This window comes from Girardinichthys multiradiatus, chromosome 8 (assembly GCF_021462225.1).
Source record: "Girardinichthys multiradiatus isolate DD_20200921_A chromosome 8, DD_fGirMul_XY1, whole genome shotgun sequence".
Lineage (NCBI taxonomy): Eukaryota > Metazoa > Chordata > Actinopteri > Cyprinodontiformes > Goodeidae > Girardinichthys > Girardinichthys multiradiatus.
Window position 1 is genome coordinate 15,770,381 of NC_061801.1, and position 20,793 is coordinate 15,791,173.

Genomic DNA, 20,793 nt, shown 5'->3' on the forward strand with positions numbered 1-20,793 from the left:
TAGATATATCAGAGTAAAGGGAGTTTAATCTAAATGTATGCCACACTTTTCACATTTTTATTTGTGAAAACATTTGAAAACTATGCATCATTTTCATTTCACGTCATATTTATGCCTTAGTTTGGTTAAAATGTTCACGTAAAATTCTGAAAAAATAAATAGTAGTTTGTGGTTGTAACACCCAATGCATATATTACACCATAAGGCCTGTGGGGTTTTTTTTCAGAGCACCTACATTCTCCTTTGGGGAAAACTAAGAAACTTTTATGCTTTTATCAAAGGATGGAATTTCACCGCTTTTACCATCCACAAACAGAGAAAAACCCAACGCACACACACTCATGCACTCACACACTTCCTGTCTAATGAAACATGACAGAATAGAAGCCTGTGATCTCAGTCCTTTTTATTTGCAATTCATTGTAGTTGTCCATCTTTAACCTCCTCTCTGATCAGATGTTTCTTTCATATAAACACTTGTGTTTCCCGGGAGGAAGCTTTCCACAATCAAAGAGAAGCTCTCGAAGCTCCCTGTTAGACTGTGAGATTGAGGCACAATGCATGTATTTGTATATTACAGAATATGACAATAGGAAATAGCACAATTCAGGGCATTTAACAGAACAGACCATTTTAAGTAACAAAAATCATAAAGTGCCTTGGAAAAGTCATCATAACCCTTGAACTTTTTCACATTTTTTTCAAATTTAGTCCACAAACTTCAACATATCATATTGAGAGTGCGTGATAGACCAACAAGATGTAGCGGATCGTAATAAAATTATAGGGTACATGGCTTTATTAAGCCTTTTACTAAACAACACCTGTGTGGTGTGCATTTTTACTCTAATTCCCTTAAATAAAACCCAGTGCCAAAACAGTGATTGGTTTAAATAAAACCAAGTTCCTTTAAGAAGTCACCTTACTAGTAAACATAGTCCAAAAGTGTCTGAATAAATCCAGATTTTCGGTGAAGGCTTCAGTGATTTGTAAACAAACAGCATTATAAAGACCAACGAACACAGCAGACAGGTCAGAGAGAAAATTGTGGAGCAGTTTAAAGGAAAAAAAACAATATTGTAAGCTTTAAACCTCTCACAGAGCTCTACTCATTCCATCATCTGAAAATGGAAATAACATGGCATTACTTCAAACCTACTAGTACATTATTGTACACCTAAACTGACACTGTTAATCAGAGAAGCAGTAGCAGGAGGCACATGCTAATTCTGGAGGAGCTGCAGAGATCCACTGCTCAGGAGGGAGAATCTGTTGACAGTATAACTATTAGTTGTGCACTCTGCAAATCTGCCATTTTTGGAAGAGGGATGATAACAAAGCCATCAGAAGTCCTGTTTAAGTTTGACATGTGAAAGAAGACACTCTGGTCAGATAGACCAAAATTGAACCTTTATACGCATGGATAAATAACACATCACTGAACACATCGCTCTCAAATAGTGGCGCCAGCATCATGCTGTGGGGATGACTTTCTTCAGCAGGAACAAGGAAGCTGGTCCGAGTTGAAGACACCATAATATGCAATATTTCTAAGAATAAAGTACAAATTACAACAGTATTATTACACACAAAACTGCAGCGGTACAGAAATTAAAAAAATAATAAAGCACCGTAAGCTTTATTTATAAGGTTTTTGTTTAACTATCGAAAATTAAGGATTTTGCAAACAATAGACTGAAAAATAGTGACCTAAACCTCTGATGTGGTTTACAGTGGGGGAAGCAGTCTAAGAATTTACATTTCAATCCCCACAAGGCAATTTACCAGCGTTTCAGGCTTTTTTTTCAATGTTCTTTGTTTTAGGTATAATGAAGAAAAAAGTTATAAAAGCACCCCAAATATTTAAGTGTATCTACCGTTCAAAGAAGGTTTCGAACAATGGATTTTTTTTCTCCTTTGGATGACATTTATTTGATGGGAATATTTTCCAAGTGGAATGTTAGTATGTGAGGGACAAATGATAACTCCAGGTCCATGGTGAGTATGTGAAAATCATCAACCTCTCGCTGACTTCCGGAGGCATTTGATTCGTTGCGTATGACATCAACTGTGGAATGAGTGTGCAAAAAAAAAAAAAAAAAAAGCCCTGGCGTCCTCTTCTCTCCCCGGTTACTGAGCATGACACAATGTCGGCCGGTATAAAGAGCTAGAGCCACTCCTATCAGCGCTCCACTCGCTTGTCTGGAGAACAGTCCGGCACTTTTGCGGGGAGTAGGCTAAGATTAAAAAAAAGGGGAGGGGGCAGACTGCTGTTAGGATCCATATGATAAGCGCAGACACACACTATAGACAAACAGAAAGGAGAGGATGGCCACGCTGGTAGAACCTGCAGAAATGGAGGCTTTGGGCGCCCAGAGCAACACCGCGGGGGCTTCTCCGACGTCCCCCAGCCCCTCGCAGCACTTCAACGACAGCAAATTCTACCTGCTGGTGGTTATCGGGGAGATCATATCAGAGGATCACCTCAAGTGTGCCATTGCGGACATAGAGAAAGGTGAGGTGGAGCTCATGACTTTAGATTTTGTCGCCTGTTCGCTTTGCAGGACTTCACGCGCAGCGTAAATTACGCATACTCAACAGTTGACCCTCATCCATTTTTATAGGGGTGCCTTTTAAAATACATTTTCTCATTATGTTAGCGCCCCACCTCACAGGATCTGAGCAGTTTGGGTCAGTAGGGTTTCCTTTGTACCTTTGTTGGCCCGGTTGTTGTCATCCACACATGGATGACAGCTGACAGTAATGATTCAGCATCATATCTAGAGATTGCGCTATTAACGCAGCGCATCACATCGCTACAAGTCCACTGCAGCTGCGATTATGCCAAATTATTCGGGCTCTATTCAGGTGCGTCAGGCTTTTGTTCCACACTCCACGGTTAGGGGAGGCCGCAGAGAAGTGGGGGTTGTGGCTGGTCGCTTTGTGTTTGGAGTCTGCGCTTTGTGTCCTCAGACTGATCTAATTTCCTTATAAATCAATCAGTCCCCGCGTTCATCCTGCGGGAGCATGTTTCCATCATCATCTTCCTCATCCCGCATCCAGCTCTCTCATCCCCTCACCGGCTTGTGGGCGTGGCTCAATCCGCACTGCGGTCCCTACGGAAAGCGATGAGGACCCATCTTCAGACTGACTGGGGCGGGCGTTTTTTCTATTATAGTTGCTGCCGAGGCCTGCCTCCCAGGCTAAAGTGCACCGTGTTTTGTTAGAGAGGAGTGGGAGGATAAGAATATGGCGCAGTAACTGTGTGGGAGGAAGATTAAGGAGGAAGACTATAAGAGAGCCTTTTAAAATCCACAAACAACATGTTTTCTTAAAAGACGTCCTGACTTTATTTTTTTAAAGGGTTCATTATGCTTCTTTATAAGAAGATTTTTCAATTCACTCAGTTGTAGTGTTAGCCCTAAAATTTATATTTTTGGTAATGTTGAATGTAAATCTTGACACTAAAAGCGTATTCTTGGCCTTGTAGGGTAAATTAAAGCGAAATGTGTTTTTGTGCACTGTCACAATCCAGAGATGTTTGGGTTTTGGTTTTCTTTTGTGTTTCAGTTTTGCTCATTCCCTTATTATTTATTATGTTATTAAGGTCTTGTCTTATTCAGTTAATGTCCCTGTACTCATTATTGTTATAATGAGCCTTATTGCCTTATTATTTAGTTTATTCTTGTGTTTTGTTCTTAGTATAGTTGGATTTATTTCTCTTGGATGTCTGTTTATCTTTTCCCCTTGGTTTCTAGTTGCTTTATGTCTTGTTCAGCTCCATTCAGGTTTACTAGTCTCTCTCTTCCTCAGTCCCCCTGTTTACCCTTCTTCCTCTGCTGCTTCTCTTATGCCCTGATTGACACACCCAGACCTGCTGACAGCTTTGACAGGGCCCAGGACAGCTCACAGTCTTTTAGACCCATCCACCACCTGTCTCCAACTTCGTCACGAAACCTGTTGCCATGCCACGACCACCCAGCCCTACACCCCTTACCCCCATTCCCTTCTACCCTCTCCAACCAGGCAACATGTCCCTTATTTGGCACTTCCACTGGTATCTGTAGTAAGCGCTCTCTGTCTCCTCCATTTTTACACACTGCGTCAGTCTAACTCTCAGCTCCAAGTATTCACCAATTTCATGTTCTGTTTTTATCATACCAACATTGTAAGTTTTGTTCATTGACTTATTGAAGTTTCTTCATTTCACCTCTCTGCCTCTGGTTCTGCATTCATTTGGGTCCTTCCTAAACCGAATCATGACAAAATGAATTTTGGATCGTATTTAATATTAGCTATTAAAATGATTTAAATTTTAATAATCAACTCTAGTTTATGAATTTAATGATCAACCATGTTTAGATTCCTTAACTACTCCATTTTGGAAACAAAACCTACCTTAACATTGTTTGAATTTAACTGAAGATGTTGGTTTAGTCAACTGTTACTCTCATTTGTCTCACAGGTTAGGCTGTAGTATGAATGAATATATCAATTTAGTGAAAGCTACCTTTCATAACATTTATTGTGAAGGTTTCTGTGTTGGATGAAGAATTTAAGTTGATTTTCCAGCTTTAGCCAGTTTAGTTACAGCGCTAATGCTAACGTAAGGCAATCTGAGCTTTTTAAGCTCCAGGCAGTTGTTGCTAATGAACGACGCATCTTAGCTGTGGATATCACAGAAGGGGAAGGGGCATGGGGGGACACACCAAATGAGCAAAATGAGCAAAATAATTTATAATTAGTTAGAATTTAACTAATTTAGTTGAATAGGTACTTTTTTTTTTATTAGCTGGAATTTATTATATATTGATTATCACACAAATTTAATGAACGTAAATTGTTACACCGATATGACGGCTTAAATTCCAACCATGTGTTTTATCTGTCTAATTACTGCTATTTTAAACCTATGTTATTTTTCCTTAAAATAAAAGGAGTTAAATTTATTATTAGCTCATTGTGTTCCAACTTTAGGTTTCCTAAAAGTTGTTTCATCGCATTTTTTCCTCATGAGGCAATTACACTGTGTAATTTATACACTGAAAAAACACAATTTAAGCAATAAAATTGGTGTGAGAATTTGCATTTTATTTGGGTGGATTTTAATCAATATTTCCAAATCAAAGTGATGCTGATTTAACATCTTAATTAGTCAAATTCTGACTAATTTCCAATATCATTTTCATTGTCTGGTTTGTCCTCCCATCTTAAAAACACGAAAATAAGAATTAATTTGTGATGAGTGCATAAAAGGTTTCTGAAATAGTAATAAGCTTTTTTTTTTTTTTACCTATTATACTGATGTGGCTTAATGGACCTTTTCTCTGACATCCACAGCTAAGGTGCATCGTTCTTTGCCCTCAGCGTTAAGATGCTAGGTTGCTATTAAGTTTAGTAATTTTAGCATTAGCTTTGTGGCTAAACTAGCTAAAGCTGGATCGAAACTTAAATTTTTGCTCCATCACTGAAACATTCTCAGCCACAAATCTTCTTACAGATCTTATTTTAACAAAACAGTTTGTTTTTTTGTATTTGTACCACACTACATAAAAACTTACCATGATTAGGTACTATTTTCTGCTGGACACCCTACATGAACAGTTGACAGAACCAAAATCTTTAGGTAAATTCTAATCAAAACGTTTTGGTAGGATTTGGTAAATAAAATATAGTAGTTAATCTTATTACATATTGCTTGATTTAAAAAAAATTAACAACCTCAAAAATCTATCTTTAAAGTGTAGAGGATGATGTTATGACTCAGCACAATGGAGGCCATGATTGCGTCTGGCTCAGGACAAAGCACAAAAAGCACTATAGATATTTCCTATTATGGATCCCTTTGGTCATGCCAAATCTGTAGCAAGTCTAGACATGTTGGCTCCAAGTTATCCAATGAACCAGAGGCAGAGGATCAACAGCACAGAGGTGTGGGTGGATAGGCTTCTAAGTGTTTGTTCTTGCTATTTTATCTGAATGATTTTTATGCAAAAGATCCATTCCTGTATGTCTGTGTTGCAGGGATCCGTTCATGGGACACCAACCTCATTGACTGCAACCTGGACCAGGAGCTCAAGTTGTTTGTCTCTAGACACTCAGCTCGTTTCTCTGCAGATGTCAAAGGTAAACTAAAAGTAAAACGAAATATGGAGTGATAATTTCACACATGCTAACTTATTTCCTGCACAGATGGGAGACAGATTAAAGGGGGAAAAAACAGGAATCCCATCATTCCCTAATGTGAGGGAAGCTGTTGGCTCTGTTGGCGGCATTTCACTGGCATGGTTTGGGTCCATTTGTCCTCTTAGATGGATTTTTAATCAAGAAGGGTGTGGTCTATTTAAGGAAAGTCCTTCCACCCATAAACAGATCTCAGCATCACCCCAGCATTAAAAGAATGAATCCACAAACAACATTTCTTCGAAAAGATCTTGCTCCCAAAATTTTATAGAATTAAAAATGGTAGTTAAAATGCTACTATTCCTATTCAAAACTGTCTTAGTAGCATTTATTAATGTACAGATGAGTTGAAAATTGGCCAAACTCTTGGCAGATTTAGATTTAAAGTCAACTTTTAATGTGACCAACATGTTACTTCTGATTGCAAGTAATATCAACTTTTTGGAGTGGCTCAGCCAGAGTCTGGACATGAAACTGGTAGAGAATTTTTGTAGGAAGCTAAAGATTAATGTGATGGCAAAGAGGCTTTTTAACTTTAAAAACCTAGAACTTATCATCAAAGATACATTTTTAAAATACCAGCAGAAACATCCAAAAAGCTGGTCAGAAATTAGGGTTTGATTGCTGTAATGCCAATAAAGATTTTTGCATTGATTATTGAGAAGGGTGTAAATAATTTTCAACATATAGATTTTTAAATAAAATGTAAATAGAAAAAAAACATTTTACTCCCTTTAATTTGTTTCAATTATCTGTTATCTTATAGGTTAAATAAAAAAAGATTAATCTAAATCTGCAAGGCAATGGAAACTTTGGAGCTTCACTATATATCTTATCTATATATTTTTTTCTCTTTTTTCCTTATTTGAATGTTTTTTTGACTGGTGATGCAGTAACCAGTCACTGAAAACGAAATCAGCTAATTTTCCTTGACCGGCTTTGATCGATGATTGGATTTTTTTGTCCCCTGTTTATTAATGCATTAGCACAGAACATTCACTTTTTCAGTCTGTAAGTGCAGCCACACACAGTACAAACAGTATGAACTCTGAGTTTTGTGACAGTCAGATAAAGGTTAGGCACATATACTTGCATGCATATATGGGGATAATCATTTAATACCTTAATCTTCTGCTTGATTCAGAACGGTTTCTATCAAGACAAACCTGTGGATTACTCTAATAAGTTTGTATGATTTATAGTACCATCTAAATCAGCGGGTCATGCCTTACTAATTTGCAAAATAATTAAATAGTTTAATTCAGATTGGTAAAAAGACACTGTTTATTGAACATACTGTTTAAATATTCAAATATACAATAAAATCTATGTCATAGTTTAAAGTTTCACAGATTATGATAAGGTAGGTGAGAGAATAGGAGATTCACCTCTACTAGGTGATATGAGAGACTGATCGGCCACGCCCATCAGTGGCTGATGCTGCAGGGCTGAGCTGTAAATACAAAGCAAAGTGCAGCTGTGTTCCCTCAGTTAAATCTAAACCGCCTCCTTTGGCAAATCAAAACTTGCCATTTACCTTTCCGTCTATTTCTGTATTTAATGGCACAAGCGCAGCGCATTCGGACCACAGTAATACAAAAAGTCATGGGAAAATATTTGTCAGTGATAAAATCCTGTTATAAATGTTTTTTTGTTCAAATTAAACAAATGCAACGTGTTATGTGAATTTAGTTCCTTTCTCATCGGAAATGGCTTAGAAAGGAAAGTAATAAACAAGTGATCAATGTCGCTGGCTCATCTCTTCCATGTAACTGAGGTCTACAGTATCTGAAAAAGGGCGCGGTCCAGAGATGCTCTGTTAGAAGACAGAGTTTTAAGGACAAAATTAAAAGCACAAACATAAACAAGAGCTTTAACAGCTGATTGTAGTTGTAATAATAGTACATGTTAATTAAAGGCCAGTGAAACCAAATTGAGTGTCCTACACCTTAATACTATTCAGAACAACACTTAAGCAGCACATTTCTCATCCATGCATGCATCTGTCGCATTGGCAGCTTATATTACCTGCACCCAGATTTGCCCTCTCATTTTTTTTGTAGCATTGGACTTTAACATCTCTAGCCTTTGCAAAGTAAAAAAAAGACCCACTACAAAGACAGAGCAGAGCCATTACACCCAGACATGTGGTCTGTCGGTGCGTAGCATGGCCATGACCCTCAGCAGCAGTTAAAGCCTCTGTCTGGCTCTGCTTCACGCTTGAAATGACCAGCAGGATTTCACACTTTCTTGGATGCTTACTTGATTCATCCAGCCAAGAAATGCAGCAGAGGAAAGGGCAAAATCTATTTTGTCTCGATATTAGCCATAGAGAACTAGATTATATTAAATCCAGAAATCAATCTAAAATGAAATTTAGTCGTGCTCCAGTTTTCTCTTCCCATCCTGCAGCTCTCCCTTTTTTCTCTAATGTGCTGTTGCATGGATGCACAGTTGATTTGGGAGTAATTAGCAGCATGGGATCCCTAGTGGTGAGGGCCTGTCCATGAACATAAAGGAGGGAGGGGGGCAGGGAGGATGAGGGGATATGAGGCTGTAAAAGAAAGAAAAAAGACAAGCAAGGGATCAGGGGGAGGAGACTAAAAAGGGGATAAAATGCAAAAGATTATGGGGAAAGATCAAGACAAAAAGACAGATTAAGTTCTCATAAAGAAGCTGTCTAAGAGTAAAAGTTGGATTAAAATATTTTCTAGGATTGTTTGTTGTGGAAATTCTACACAAATCTTTCCTGAAATTGAATTTCAACTAAATTTTAAATCGATTGAATCATGTTCTTAAGACTGATCTCTAATTTTGGCCTCAACAGGAATTTTGTGCATTGAATCAAAAATCCTTTATTTAAATGGATTGCTTTGTTCTGAGAATTACAGAAGGAGATTTTTGTGTCAGTTGTGAGGTTATGCAACCATATTCTGTTTGGTTTGAAGGATCAAAACAAGGTTATGTTTTTTCCAGCTAAGAAATGGTGAAAAAAATTACAGTTTCTTTATTCTACCTAATGGTTGCAAGAACAAGAATATAAATATATCAATATGTCATTTTAGTGTGGGAGGTTTCAAGCCTGGTAGCCAGTCTTCATTGATTGCACATTGCACCAGTAATAGCAGAGTGTGAAGGTTCAATTAGCAGGGTAAGAGCACAGTTTTGCTCAAAATATTGAAATGCACACAACATTATGGGTGACATATCAGAGTTCAAAAGAGGACAAATTGTTGGTGCACGTCCTGCTGGCGCATCTGTGACCAAGACAGCAAGTCTTTGTGATGTATCAAGAGCCACAGTATCCAGGGTAATGTCAGCATACCACCAAGAAGGACGAACCACATCCAACAGGATTAACTGTGGACGCAAGAGGAAGCTGTCTGAAAGGGATGTTCGGGTGCTAACCTGGATTGTATCCAAAAAACATAAAACCACGGCTGCCCCAATCATGGCAGAATTAAATGTGCACCTCAACTCTCCTGTTTCCACCAGAACTGTCCATCAGGAGCTCCACAGGGTCAATATACATGGCCGGGCTACTATAACCAAACCTTTGGTCACTCATGCCAATGCCAAACGTCGGTTTCAATGGTGCAAGGAGCGCAAATCTTGGGCTGTGGACAATGTGAAACATGCATTGTTCTCTGATGAGTCCACCTTTACTGTTTTCCCCACATCCGGGAGAGTTACGGTGTGGAGAAGCCCCAAAGAAGCGTACCACCCAGACTGTTGCATGCCCAGAGTGAAGCATGGGGGTGGATCAGTGATGGTTTGGGCTGCCATATCATGGCATTCCCTTGGCCCAATACTTGTGCTAGATGGGCGCATCACTGCCAAGGACTACCAAACCATTCTTGAGGACCATGTGCATCCAATGGTTCAAACATTGTATCCTGAAGGCGGTGCCGTGAATCAGGATGACAATGCACCAATACACACAGCAAGACTGGTGAAAGATTGGTTTGATGAACATGAAAGTGAAGTTGAACATCTCCCATGGCCTGCACAGTCACCAGATCTAAATATTATTGAGCCACTTTGGGGTGTTTTGGAGGAGCGAGTCAGGAAACGTTTTCCTCCACCAGTATCACGTAGTGACCTGGCCACTATCCTGCAAGAAGAATGGCTTAAAATCCCTCTGACCACTGCGCAGGACTTGTATATGTCATTCCCAAGACGAATTGACGCTGTATTGTCTGCAAAAGGAGGCCCTACACCATACTAATAAATTATTGTGGTCTAAAACCAGGTGTTTCAGTTTCATTGTCCAACCCCTGTATATTTACAGCACCCTTTATAAATATTGGCACCCTTGGTAAAGATGTGTAGAAAGCCTTAAAATTAGTTTATCTTTTACTGTTGTGGCACAATCTCAAACGGGAAAATATTTAATTTAGGTACATTTATTCAGTATAGAGATAGGGTGAGGAGCTCGGCCATCTGGGAGGAGCTTGGAGTAGAGCCGCTGCTCCTCCACTTCGAGAGGAGCCAGTTGAGGTGGCTCGGGCATCTATACCGGATGCCTCCTGGACGCCTTCCTCGGGAGGTGTTCCAGACACGTCCCACTGGGAGGAGGCCCGGGGGACGGCCCAGGACACGCTGGAGGGACTATGTCTCTCGGCTAGCCTGGGAACGCCTTGGGCTCCCCCCGGAGGAGCCTGAGTAGTTGTCTGGGGAGAGGGACATCTGGGTGTCTCTGCTGAGTCTGCTGGCCCCGCGACCCGGTCCCGGATAAAGCGGAAGACGACAAACGAACAAACACTTATTCAGTGTAGAAAAAAATCCCATGTTAAAAAATAATAAATGTTTTAACAAAATCATTGGTGGTGCATTTCTTGGCAACCCTGCTGCCAATACTTTCTATAACCCATGTTTTGGTAACAGAACAGCCCTTAGTCTTATCCTATAACAAGTTTACTATTTTGGAGCAAACAGCAACAAAGTTGCTCAATTTCTCTAGATCCACGGTCCTGGGTTTTCTCTTATACTCTCCTCTTTTCAGCTAACCCCACAGGTTTTCCTTTGGATTTAGGTCTGGGGTCTGAGATGGTCATGAAAGAAGGTTGATTTTGTGTCTGGTAAATCATTTCTACAGTATGTTGATTTGTGTCTTTGATCATTGAACAGCAGAAAGACCCAATGACAAACCATTTTTTTAGTGTTCTGTCATTGACCATCAAATTGTTATTTCAAACTTCCTGGTATTTCAAAGAGTTCATGATCGCATTCATTGTAAGGTTTCTATTGCATTCAAAAGAAAAAAAGGCCCGCAGCATCACTGATCCTCCACCATAACTTCACATTTGATGGTAGGACACAAAGATATTTTCCTGGTGTGCTTCCTAAACAGCCATTTGGCATGTAAATAGTATCTGAGACTTTGTGACCCCAAGATGCAACTCTTGCTACAATTCTCTAACAGTGAGCTTTGAAATTTCTTTTGGCAAGATAAACTTGGGACTTAGCAGCTATAAAGCAACAGATATCTGTCATGTCGTATTTAGGGATCATGAGTCACTGATTACTAACAAGTAATTTAATTATATTATTATGCTACTGCAATAAGAAATATATTCATTATAACTTTCGGGAGCCAATAGGTGTGGAGGATGCTGTACTGTATATTCCACAAGACAAGGGATGTCTAAACAAAAACATAGATCACAGTGATTTTAAAAGAAATTAGCATTATCCATACAGACATTTTAGGGAAGCAGTTTCTCATCAATCTCAAAGCCAAAGTGTAAGTGTGCTTATCCCAAAATGTCAACCAAAAGTCTACAAGCAAACACTGTATCTCGTTCTTGGCCATATGGAGTAAAACAATCAACTCCAATAAAGAAACAACAATAACATTTCTTAATATCTCCTTATTTTTTTCAGTAGTCTTATGGCTTTTAGCACTTTTACTGAGAGGAACCCCAAGATTAGATGCAATCATCTGTCAGCCTGACAGATGACTGAGCCCCTCAGTCTCGTGCTGCTGGACATTATCGGCTATAGATTTCCCAGCACTGTGCTTTAAGTGGAGAAAGTAAGGAACCGTCAGAGTCGTCTCTATACCTCAACTACATAAAGGATGCTTGACTCTGGGAGTTTAAATTAAGTATTCTTGATATTGATTAGTTTTAATAAAAATATGTCATAAAAAGAGTCAAACATGAAGATTTCACTCACTTTCATGAAAGTGTAGGAGTTTTTCTTCATTCATCTCGGCTACTCTACCAATCAGTTTATCTGTAAATCAACAAATCTTTTTCTGTTATCCATGCCTCAGTTTCCTTTACTTGTGGAACTGTGACCAGATGATATTGTTAAAAAGTCAAAAATGAGCAAATATTTTTTTTCTATTTTTCGATGTGTTTGATGGTGTTTGATAAGTTAACACCCAATCACTGCAACAGAGTTTAAAACTAGACACCCTTGATAGGCATCAATATTATGGTGCAGGGAATTGATTGATCAGTGGGTCGGTCCCCTTAAAAGAACTGGCAGTGTTAGATGTGCTGGTTCTCTTTTTAACCTGGTTGTTTGGGGACACAGGACTAAGTGATAGAAAAAGTCCTTAAGGGTAAAATCAAAGAAAAGGGAAATAATCTGAGTGGGCGAAATTCTGAATTGAAACAAACCTAATATATTCCGAACATGAAATATGTTAACAAAGCAAAAAGTAGCAGATATTAAGTTATGTGTGCTGCTGTTTTATTTTTGGTGTGGTGCCATCCTGTTCGATTTTACTATCTGGTTCAGTCTGGAGCAGGAACACTGGGCCAGCCTTACATTTTCTATTCAGCCAGAAGAAGAATGCTTGGCGATGCATGTCGCATTACCTTAACTCCTGCTGAGATGGAGCGTCTCTGTGTGTTTTTATACCAATCAAACAAATGCCAGAATCAAACAAGCTTCATGGCAGAATCTGTCATTTTTGATGACTAGGCTGAGGCAAACCAGCTGCAGTGTTTAGTTCTTTATCATTTATGGGTTTCTGTGTTTTATTTTTCATGTCAATAGGTGTTGCAGAGCTAACAACGAGAGGCTAAGAGAAATGAGATGCTTCATTTAAATACAGGTCCTTCTCAAAAAATTAGCATATTGTGATAAAGTTCATTATTTTCCATAATGTCATGATGAAAATTTAACATTCATATATTTTAGATTCATTGCACACTAACTGAAATATTTCAGGTCTTTTATTGTCTTAATACGGATGATTTTGGCATACAGCTCATGAAAACCCAAAATTCCTATCTCACAAAATTAGCATATCATTAAAAGGGTCTCTAAACGAGCTATGAACCTAATCATCTGAATCAACGAGTTAACTCTAAACACCTGCAAAATATTCCTGAGGCCTTTAAAACTCCCAGCCTGGTTCATCACTCAAAACCCCAATCATGGGTAAGACTGCCGACCTGACTGCTGTCCAGAAGGCAACTATTGACACCCTCAAGCAAGAAGGTAAGACACAGAAAGAAATTTCTGAACGAATAGGCTGTTCCCAGAGTGCTGTATCAAGGCACCTCAGTGGGAAGTCTGTGGGAAGGAAAAAGTGTGGCAGAAAACGCTGCACAACGAGAAGAGGTGACCGGACCCTGAGGAAGATTGTGGAGAAGAGCCGATTCCAGACCTTGGGGGACCTGCGGAAGCAGTGGACTGAGTCTGGAGTAGAAACATCCAGAGCCACCGTGCACAGGCGTGTGCAGGAAATGGGCTACAGGTGCCGCATTCCCCAGGTCAAGCCACTTTTGAACCAGAAACAGCGGCAGAAGCGCCTGACCTGGGCTACAGAGAAGCAGCACTGGACTGTTGCTCAGTGGTCCAAAGTACTTTTTTCAGATGAAAGCAAATTCTGCATGTCATTCGGAAATCAAGGTGCCAGAGTCTGGAGGAAGACTAGGGAGAAGGAAATGCCAAAATGCCAGAAGTCCAGTGTCAAGTACCCACAGTCAGTGATGGTCTGGTTGCCGTGTCAGCTGCTGGTGTTGGTCCACTGTGTTTTATCAAGGGCAGGGTCAATGCAGCTAGCTATCAGGAGATTTTGGAGCACTTCATGCTTCCATCTGCTGAAAAGCTTTATGGAGATGAAGATTTCATTTTTCAGCACGACCTGGCACCTGTTCACAGTGCCAAAACCACTGGTAAATGGTTTACTGACCATGGTATCACTGTGCTCAATTGGCCTGCCAACTCTCCTGACCTGAACCCCATAGAGAGTCTGTGGGATATTGTGAAGAGAACGTTGAGAGACTCAGGACCCAACACTCTGGATGAGCTAAAGGCCGCTATCGAAGCATCCTGGGCCTCCATAAGACCTCAGCAGTGCCACAGGCTGATTGCCTCCATGCCACGCCGCATTGAAGCAGTCATTTCTGACAAAGGATTCCAGACCAAGTATTGAGTGCATAAATGTACATGATTATTTGAAGGTTGATATTTTTTGTATTAAAAACACTTTTCTTTTATTGGTCGGATGAAATATGCTAATTTTGTGAGATAGGAATTTTGGGTTTTCATGAGCTGTATGCCACAATCATCCGTATTAAGACAATAAAAGACCTGAAATATTTCAGTTAGTGTGCAATGAATCTAAAATATATGAATGTTAAATTTTCATCATTACATTATAGAAAATAATGAACTTTATCACAATATGCTAATTTTTTGAGAAGGACCTGTACATTATTGATCACAGGATGAAAACTGGACTGCCACTTCTTTGTTCTCAGAATTTGAATTTAACAAACACTGATGTGGCCACATAGCTTGGCTACCTTCTTCCAGTCTAAATGACCATCTCTATCTTCTTATGCAAACGTTTTAAAATGTATAAAGTTCAAACCAGATCTTTGCATTCATTGCATAAAAAGTCCTTTTTCATTCTCACTGTCTGAGTTCCTCTTTTGTGTCAGTTACTATTAAAAAATAAAAGGGTTAGAATAACACGATTGCTTCTCTGCACCTCCTTAAAAAACATTATCTTTTGTTAGTAAAATCCATTGTTTTGTGGTCCTGTGTAGAGACTTTTTGATCTGGGAGTTCAAACGTAAAAAGAGTGGCCGTAGGATTAAATCAGTAAAAGCTGATGTCTTCATTAGGAACTGTTTCCACCCCCACCGATCCCCTGATCAGCACACAAAGTCATTACCATAATCAATCACCATGAACCAGAGATGATTGAGAGCCTTTCTCTTAATGCCATAGCTGTCCAAAGAGACAGATTTACTGTGTAAAAAGAAAATGTTTTTGACAATCCTTAAAGATAAAACTACATTGATGTTAAAGGTTAAATCATTAAAATGAGGCAAACTGTTGAAAACGTTTTTTTTCTTTCATTACGCTCTCACAAGATGAAATTATTTGCTGTCAGTTTCTTTTTTATTTTCAGAACATAGGTCTTGTAACTTCCTACATTTTTTCTAATCAAAAATATTTGCTTCATTCTTTTTCAATAAGTTTGGTTTTCTGATTTCTTTTATTCAGGTATTTTATTTTATTATTATTTTATTATTTTATCTGTTTTAGATTCATTTAACACGATCTAGTCCAAAAATAAAACCATTATCAGCTGAAATCTTAATGTTAAAATTTCAGTGCATTTTTCTCTTAGATCTAACAATTTATTTTAAAGACCTAATGGTCCTGAAAATTATGCTTAAAATATGCAGTAGAAACATGCAGGTTAAAGAAAACTATTTGAAATGTAAGGCTGCAAAAAAAAAAGTAAAAAACAATAAATTAAAAGTAATTCAGAAAGAAAGTGATAGAAAACAGTAAAAGGTGTCCAAATATAAATCATGTTATGTGCATTTTACATTACATGTTTAATATAACAATATGATTGTATTTCTAGTTGTATTGAAGAAGCCTTTTCTTTTTGTCTTTTTTTGTATAAGAACATTAACCATATACTAAAAGAGTTTCTACATGGTTCATTCAAACGTAAATTAAAGCCTTGATATTGGATAAAAAAAACTACTAAAACATGAATTTTTGTATTTAAATTTGTTTCAAAATGCTAAATTTTGAGAATATTTATTTTATATTTCATTGCAGTGTGTTTTAGCATCTTCCTATGGGTGTCCTGCTTTTTAATTTATAGAGCTGTTTTGGGGGATTAATACCAGTAACCACAAAAAAACTTTTGAAAATATTTTTCATAAGGTACTTCTGGACGTTTAAACAGTTAATGGGATAATTATACTTTTGTCTTCGAACATTTTTGTCATTCAAAGGCACAAACACATGTCTGTTTCTACCAAAGAGGGATGGAGGATAAATGTAATCCTGAAACAGTTATTAATATCAAGAACTGTGTCCTTCCCCCCTTCAGAGATCTCATCCATCTTGTTGATAAAGAGATTTACGCTGCAGAGGCCGTTAACATTTATAGAGCCATGTTGCTACTGTCAGACCATCCATGGTTGATAAATTAGATGAAAATTTCGTTTGAGCACAGCTCCTCCATTCAGTGTGACTCTGAGAGGGTTGCTGTTTTTTCATCATGATACAACTAAGTCAGAAAAAGGCCCATAAAGCAACATTGGCACAGTATATTAATATATAGTAGTCTTGTGTAGACCTTGTAGTGGTTGAATGTTTAACAGGATACAAGCAAGTTGACATTTTATTTCCTTCCAAGCTTCATGGCTTTACTTACTTGGCTTGTCTTAAATTGGATGTAAATAGAATCAAACAGCTCTTACATTAACGCTCAGCTTGGACTCCTGCTTACTTGCACTGCTTTACTTGCACAATGATCACCTGCACTGTTGTATTGCTCTTGCATCTTATACTGCTCTATATTTACTCTCACTCACTTAAAACTGTGCACTTATATTTATATTATATTGTAGATATGTTTGTACTGTTTAATTTGTATTGTATTGCACCGACTACGCCAAAACAAATTCCTTGTATGTCCAAAAACGTACTTGGCAATAAAGCTTTTCTGATTCTGATTCTGATTCTGATTCTGACAATACATGTTCTAAAATTAATTCTGCACTGAAAAATGTCAAGCCTACGTCTCCCCCTCTCTCTACCCCTTTCCTGTCTGCCTACTGTCAAAAAAATAAATAAAATAAAGGCCACTAGTGCCGAAAAAAATAAAAAAAATATCAAGCCTACCATATAATGATCAGGTTTGTGTGGTGAATGATGTTCAAGCACATTTTCACTTATTTTAGGTCTTGGCAAAATTAATTATTATTTATACTCAATTAAATATGCGAGCCAACTTGCCAGACATGTAAAATCAAGAAATCACTTAAGTAGAACCAGTCTGGCAACATTAAGTAGGGTAAAACATCTGAGAAAGCAACACAGTATGCTCTGATCAAATAAAATTCAAGAACAGATGAGAAACAAAGTTATTAACACCCATCAGTCTGGAAAAGGTTGAAAAGCCATTTCTAAGGGACTCCATAGAACCATAGTGAACCATTATCCAAACATAAAGACAAGAAAGAACAGTAGTAAAACTTCCCAGATGTAGCAGGCCTACCAAAATTAGTCTAAGAGAACATCGATGACTCATCCAGGAGGCCACAAAATAAACAAGAACAACATCTAAAGCACTGCAGGCCTCATTTGCCTCATAATTCAACATTAAGAAAGAGAACTGGGCTAAAAAACCCAACGGGAAACCCGCTGCTGTCCAAGGATAACATAAAGGCATTTGGATGAAACCATGCTGATCATCAATTTGCAGTTGAGTTCTGCAACAGGACAATGATCCAGAGCAAACCTGATTGTCCACCTCTGAATAACTAAAACAATGAAGGTTTGGGAGCGGCCTTGTCTAAGTCCAGACTTAAAACCAATTGAGATGCAATGGTGAACTCAGCAATCCTCCAGTTTGGCTGATTAAGACAATTCTGCAAAAAGAGTCAAATTCCTCCACCGTGAAAAACTGATATGCCAAACTCTTGATGTGCAATTTTTGCTAGCAAGGGTGGCGCAACCAGTTAGGTTTAGGGGGAAGATGCGGTTTCACATAGAGTCAGTTTGGTTTGAAAAGCATTTTTCACTTAATAAATTAAGTCATTTATTCATGTAATCTTTGTCTGATACAAACCTTAATTGATGACATGAAACATTAAAGTGTGACTAACTAATAAGAAAAAAACCGAACAAATCTGTTAGGGCATAAATAATTTTTCACAGCACTGCAGATGTTGTTATAATGTAACATCCAGCCTTAAATGTCTCTAATTATATTTTGTAATTTCCTTCTATTTAGGGCAACGAATTCTTCACCATAAAAGTAACATCCTGGAGACAGTGGTGCTCATTAACCCCTCGGATGAAGCCGTCAGCACTGAGGTAAAATGAGCCGCATCGGCTGCTGGCTACGTCTCATTTCCTTATAGCCTCCTATGTTGTCTTTTTCTTTGACAAGAGTCACTTACACTTTACTTGACTTCCTGTTGTTTTATCCATTAAAACATTTACAGACGATTTACAGCATGACAAGGATGATTGCTCCAGCTAATGCTGGTGGCTGGTATGAAAACGTTGGGAGAATATAAATCTAGGGAACTGGATGAATGCTTCATTTACTGGCCAAATAGCAACTGTAGCTCAATATACATGTTTTTGTTTTGTTTTGTGTTATTGCTCTAACTGGCACCTCCAGCCCCTCATGTATGTCTGCAGTCTAACATTCATTTATTATATGTCACAGCACTGCAAGATTGACTGGGCCAGCTGATGCTGCTGAGGTGGAGTAAATGACCACCAGGGAGGGAAAATGGGGAGGCAGATGCAGTAGATGGATGAGTGGACAGTGAGAGAGCGTGTCAGCTAATTAGCTAATGGATTTGAGTGACACATAAACCGTGGTACCAAAGATAAACCACATTCCTAAGCTGATTGCTGCGACAATAAGGCTTTGCATTACTGTGCCCCTATCTGTTAGGCTCTCATGTAGTACTTCTTGTCTTTTTAAAACACTAAGTGGGAATCCATTGTTACTTGGGCAATTCAATATGTTGACATTTGTCTGTTTTTCAGTAATATTCTTATGAGTGCAGCTGATAATGTCTTTCTCTCTTAATTTGCAGGCTCGCTTAATGATCTCTGACACAGCCAGACACAAGCTATTGGTCCTCTCAGGGCAGTGCTCAGAAAAAACAGGGGAGCTGATTCTTCAGTCTGGATCTTTTTCCTTCTGTAATTTCATAGACATATTCACTGATCAAGAGGTGAGGCAACATGCAAAAACATGTCAGTATGACTTATTTATAGAACAGCTACAAGGGGGAGTGTATGATCTGAGAATATGACCTTTTTTATTTAGGAAACTATGGAGAGAGAGTTCTTTAATGAACCCAAAAATGTTTATTGGTCCAGATCTGATAAGGATTTTTTTCTGACTTTTCATCACATAATACACTTAAAGGCACCCTATCTTATCACTTATACGGAATAGGTAGTTTCTAATAATCAGTTTATCTAGATGACCTATTTCCCTGGAAAAATCTAATGCAATTTTATGTTTTTTTTGCCATGTATGTCATACCACAAAAACGTTCACAGACTTGCTCTCTAAACTGCAAAACAAGTATAAAAGCCACATAGAGCATTTCAAAAATCATTAAGATTAAGAAATTATTGGTTATGCATTTACAAATAGACAACTTGAATATTCAGTGCATTATTCAGAGCAAATATGATTTTATTTGATTAAATTTTATTGCAGACTCGTGGTCTATATTACAGACAACAAACAATAATAAAAAATAAAAAATGCATAACCATATATACCTAACCCCCTAACCTTTTAGGAGGCAGTTATACCAATGATGATGAAACTGAACTGGAAATAAATAAAAGTAATATATATATATATATATATAATATTTTATTAACTTTATGCTATATTTATCAATTTGTCTGATTTAAATATTTTTCATTGAGATATTAAGGTCTACATGCTTCAATTAGGCAGCAGTAAAATCGATACAACACGCTATATAAAGCCTAATGTGTACAAACGCAGCATTAATCAGTCAAAGGTGGGTCTAAACGTTTCCTCAGACCTCACGGTAAAACTAAACACACAGATAACGGTAAACTTCTTAAAGAGCATTCAACAACTTTTAAAACTTTTATTTCTGACATCTAAGCAATAAAGATGTTATCTCTAATGATGTTCATTACTTATCATGTTTGTGTTGCTGTGTTAACAAAGCATTGAAAACTCCGTTCATCATAACTCAAAATGCTTCAAAACTTTATACCATATTGACCTTTAAAACTTTTAAAACATTTTTTAGAAGCACTGTATCCATCATGTTTATTTTGAAACTGTTGATCACATAGAGAAGAACATTAAATGGAACAAAACTTGGCTGATGTATGCAAAAGATAAATTCACAAAAATCATGTGTCAACTAAAATTATTGATGCTAGCCAATTATTACATTGAACATCATTGATTATTATAACTGTGGCAGCCTCAGAGTTAAACCCTGTGGAATCTGTCGTGACTGTAATAGAAATATGTACTTTCCATGACAGACTGTACTGTACAACACTCCGTTGGATAAACAAAGTAGTCAATAGGACAAAACATTAGCTTCACAGTAAAACAGATCACTATAT

General features: G+C 38.0%; 1 protein-coding gene across 1 annotated transcript in view; it reads left to right on the plus strand.

The window, feature by feature from the left end:
- The first annotated feature begins 417 nt into the window (after positions 1-417).
- map1b (microtubule-associated protein 1B) overlaps positions 418-20,793 on the plus strand; it is a 30,133-nt gene continuing 9,757 nt past the window's right edge. Inside the window, exons 1-4 of the mRNA XM_047372699.1 lie at positions 418-2,515; positions 6,025-6,126; positions 18,428-18,510; positions 19,251-19,391. Of these exons, the coding sequence (XP_047228655.1) occupies positions 2,329-2,515; positions 6,025-6,126; positions 18,428-18,510; positions 19,251-19,391 (513 nt within the window). The 5' untranslated portion in view covers positions 418-2,328. The remainder of the gene's footprint in view (positions 2,516-6,024; positions 6,127-18,427; positions 18,511-19,250; positions 19,392-20,793) is intronic.